This window comes from Monopterus albus, unplaced genomic scaffold (assembly GCF_001952655.1).
Source record: "Monopterus albus unplaced genomic scaffold, M_albus_1.0 scaffold949.1, whole genome shotgun sequence".
In the NCBI taxonomy this organism is placed as follows: domain Eukaryota; kingdom Metazoa; phylum Chordata; class Actinopteri; order Synbranchiformes; family Synbranchidae; genus Monopterus; species Monopterus albus.
This window is the reverse complement of record NW_018128828.1, coordinates 1-3,781: the sequence shown is the minus strand read 5'-3', so window position 1 is coordinate 3,781 and position 3,781 is coordinate 1. Positions and strand designations below refer to the sequence as shown.

General features: G+C 43.1%; 1 protein-coding gene across 1 annotated transcript; it reads right to left on the bottom strand.

Annotated features, from left to right (window-relative positions):
* Positions 1 to 210: 210 nt before the first annotated feature.
* ermp1 (endoplasmic reticulum metallopeptidase 1) lies at positions 211 to 3,605 on the bottom strand (the record flags this gene model as incomplete). The annotated part of the gene is made up of 6 exons (XM_020589134.1): positions 211 to 534; positions 1,229 to 1,392; positions 1,858 to 1,973; positions 2,114 to 2,316; positions 2,944 to 3,096; positions 3,400 to 3,605. Coding segments are annotated over 6 exons (1,010 nt in total), but the record flags the coding sequence as incomplete, so codon positions are not given.
* Between the last annotated feature and the right edge of the window lie 176 nt (positions 3,606 to 3,781).

Below are 3,781 nucleotides of genomic sequence, written 5' to 3'. Positions count from 1 at the left end.
CTTCAGCAAGCCCCATACCTAATTTTAATGACACCTTCCTAGAGACATTTCAGCTCACCCAGGAACAAACAGTGCAGTGCAGCTCCCCTCTGGGCTGAAAGACGGATCCTAGCAGGGTCGACTAACTCAGCCTTCATCTGCGGTGGCCTTGTTATGTCTTCATTTTAGCTCAGCTACAGCAGTTTATTTATGGGAACAGGACTTTTTTTGAAATCATTTAACAGTTTTTTAATCCATTATTTCACAGTGTATTCTCCTAATAGCAAGTTTCCAGGAGACAAATAGACATTTTAAGGCTCAGTAAATATGGTACCTGCCCAGGGCATTGTTATACTGATTTTTCAGCCTCTGTGATGCCTGCAGTGCTCAGTATCGGTACATGTCGTAGGTACTGACCCAAGACGAAGGAAAAGCCCAAGTGGGAAACCTGCGGAGGATTTCCTCCAGCTGAGCAGTCCTCTGGTCTTCCCCAAAGAAATAATGGGAGGAGATGGCAACTGAGATCATTCCCTCAGGGCCTGGGTCCCTGGGAGGCTGACAGAGAACAAGAAAAAAAACCATGAACATATCAGAATGGACAAATTAAGATGCAAGTGGACCAGAACCAGACAAAATGTTTTATTACCAGGCCTTGTCTTTAGCTCACATGTGCTGCCTGTTTTTTTACCTTATGCAATGGGTTTTAAGGTGTCTTTGAAAAGCAGTGACGGTTTTCATGCAGCCTTTAATGCAATTCAAAAGAATTAAATCTCAGAAGTAGAGTTTATAGATATCCCTATGCATTCAAACTGTCCAACTGTGATTGGGCAGGAACCGGTCTCCTGCAGAAATTTAATGAAAGAAAAGTCCAAACTTCAGTTGCATCTGTCTGGAAACTAAGATGGATTTCATGGAGTCACAGTGCAGCAGTAAGTAATGTTTTTTTTTATCATGTTGTAGCATTTTGGAAATTGGTGCAATGTGTCTCCTAGCACAGCTTAAAGGTCACAAATTAACATAAAGTGAATGTGCGTTTTTCCCAAAATGTGAAACTGTTCATACACAGGTTGGAACAAATCTACACTGTTAGTGAGGAATATGTTCAGTATTCTACATTGATCCAAAGTTTTGCCAAATATTAACTATCACAATGGTTTGCTATTATTTTCTTTTTAAAAACCACAAGTGGCACATGTAGAGACACTGGTCCGTTCACCGGATTACTCCACTCCTCCAAAACAGTTTGTACCTGTATTTCAAACCAGAAGGTCCATGTGGTGGAATTAAGGCCGTGGGAATAGAAGATGACATATTCTCTGTTCTGGTCAAACCGAGGTGTCCCGTCACCAAAGGACCAGGTGGAGAGGTTGGCTCCTCGATGAGGCACCAGACATAGATACATGTGGCTGGGGCCTGCATGGGACAGGACAGAGGGACAAACATGCATGCTCCAGTTAACTTGCAAACATGCAGATTGGTCATAAGGTGCTTAAAAAGAGAACTGTTAAAGCCAATATATAACCTTATTGAGTTTATTTTGCTGAAAATGAGTGAACTGATGTGTTAAACCTGCACAAAGATTCAGCGTGCAATAGTCAGAAATGGCTCGATGAGAAACACACAGCTGCCAGCAGAGAACCGATTGGTTTTGACAAATCTTGACTGGCTACTAACCAACTAACTAAGGTCAAGTCCTTCATACTGAACTCTGGGTTTGTAATTCTACACAAGTGATAGTGTGTCTGCTAGCCTGACCCTCAGTGCTGATGTTTTGCGTCCAAGTTGTTAAATTGTTTGCATAAATTCCAACTAAAGTGTCAGAGATCAAGCCAAATATTTATAATATTTTCATATTTAATTACATAACGTGCTCTTGACCTTTTGCACTGAAAGTCATCTTGATGCTCCCCCAGCTGGTCTCCTCTCTTGACAGCAGGCGGAACTCCACGGGAGAGCTGGGAGACACTTCTGGGGCAGGAAGATACCAACTCTTCCTGCAAATACATCAAAATACTTGAGGTGAGGAAGAATACAAGGTATGGAAAGTCATACATGAAGACAAGACCTTTTAGAGGATGTAAACAACAAAGATCATGGAAGCAATGCTCGTCAGCCACGAGGCAGTGTTACTGACCGGCAGAGGAACTTCAGTGGCAGGAACCAGGGGTAACCACAGAAGGGCCGGTCATTCTGGCAGTGAGTGCGAATGCTATCGTTGATCTCAGGGATGCTGGGTGTGAGGTGCTGTATGCCTGTGTAGTCAAAGCCGTTGATCCAAAGGCCCGAGTCCCGGCTCTCCACCTGGCCCTGGAGATTGTGGAAGGTCCTTGTTGTATGCTGCAGAGGGGAGGGAGGTAAATTTCAAAATTACCATTTGTTTCACTGAAGTTCACACTTTCCTTCAATCGGGCTTGTAGTACTCCTGTCCGAATGGTTTTATGTTGTTCTCTGTGCAGTTGGAGGGCGTTTTCCAATTCAGGCTGTGGAGAGATGTCATGGTGTGCAAGAAGAGATACTATAGATTGATCAGTACTTTGTATGTTCCCAGCAGGAGATTTCATACAAACCATACAAGGCGGAGTCATACTGCATGGTGGTCAATTAAGACCAACAAATGAAGTAACCAAAAAGTGGAAGGTTTTGTGTGGGATTTAAAAGTGTTGTATTATATTTCATTTTCCATCTCAGCCATAAATGCTTTCTCCATTTGAGTGAGGGCATTTTCCCCATTTCCAGTATAACATTTTGACACAACTAATACAATGTCAGAACAAAATTTTTACTTTCTAAATGGAGGACTCCTACTGAGAGGAGAGAAAAGTTTACATGGATGGGTGACTTCTATGTAATTTTCTTAGTGAGAATTATAAGAAAGACATAGAAATCACCCATACTAAACTTTTCTCTCCTCTCATGTGTGTACATATTTGTGTTTCTGTGTGTGTGAGGGTGTGTGTTGTGAACCTGCATGAAGACACGTTTAGGCCGTGGGCTGTCTGGACTGCCTGAATAAGGAAAAAAGAGGCCGCAGGACACCAACAGGAGCATGACGATGACGACTGAGCCCAAACCAGCCAGGATCCGCTTAGTGCTCCGTACCAAGTAGATAAAATGTAGCTGAGACAGAAAAGAAAAAAATATTCAATGAACAATATAAAGTGCAGGCTTTTGCAATAAATTCATTTTTCCCAGTTGCCTATACACAGCTATTATCTTGTTTATCTGCAGCCGAACAGTTACAGTAAACTCCCTGCTGCTGAAACAACAGTGCTGCTGCCCATAAAGTTGACCAACACAATAAAACTGTTCTATTCTGCCTGCACTCTCCAGTTTACGCCTGCTGTGATTTCAAAGTGATGCTGCTTAAAAAGAAAATCCTGATTTGCTGTTTGTTGTTGTACATAATGTAGGGACACTCACAAAAAAAGAGGACAGGAAGATGGTTGCCAGGGTGATCAGAGAGGCCATCACAACCTCAGGGGGTATCTCTGTGCCACTGCGGCCCATGATGGGCGTGAATATCTCAAACACCGCCCAGATGAGGAACATGAAGTGGACATACGGCAACGCCAGGCCCAACAGGTAGAGCACACTGTACTTCACTGATGCTCCTGGAAGACAGAGAGCTTACTGTCTGTCAGACCCAGCTGAGAAACTCTGGGACAAAGCATTATGGACCAGATTACTTCTTCTATTTACCTCCATTTCAAATCTTTAGGCCAAGCTATGCTAAACCAGCTACTGATGGTAGCCTCATATGACAAAAAACAAGCGCGAGTGGTATCGGGCTTCTCGTTTAGCT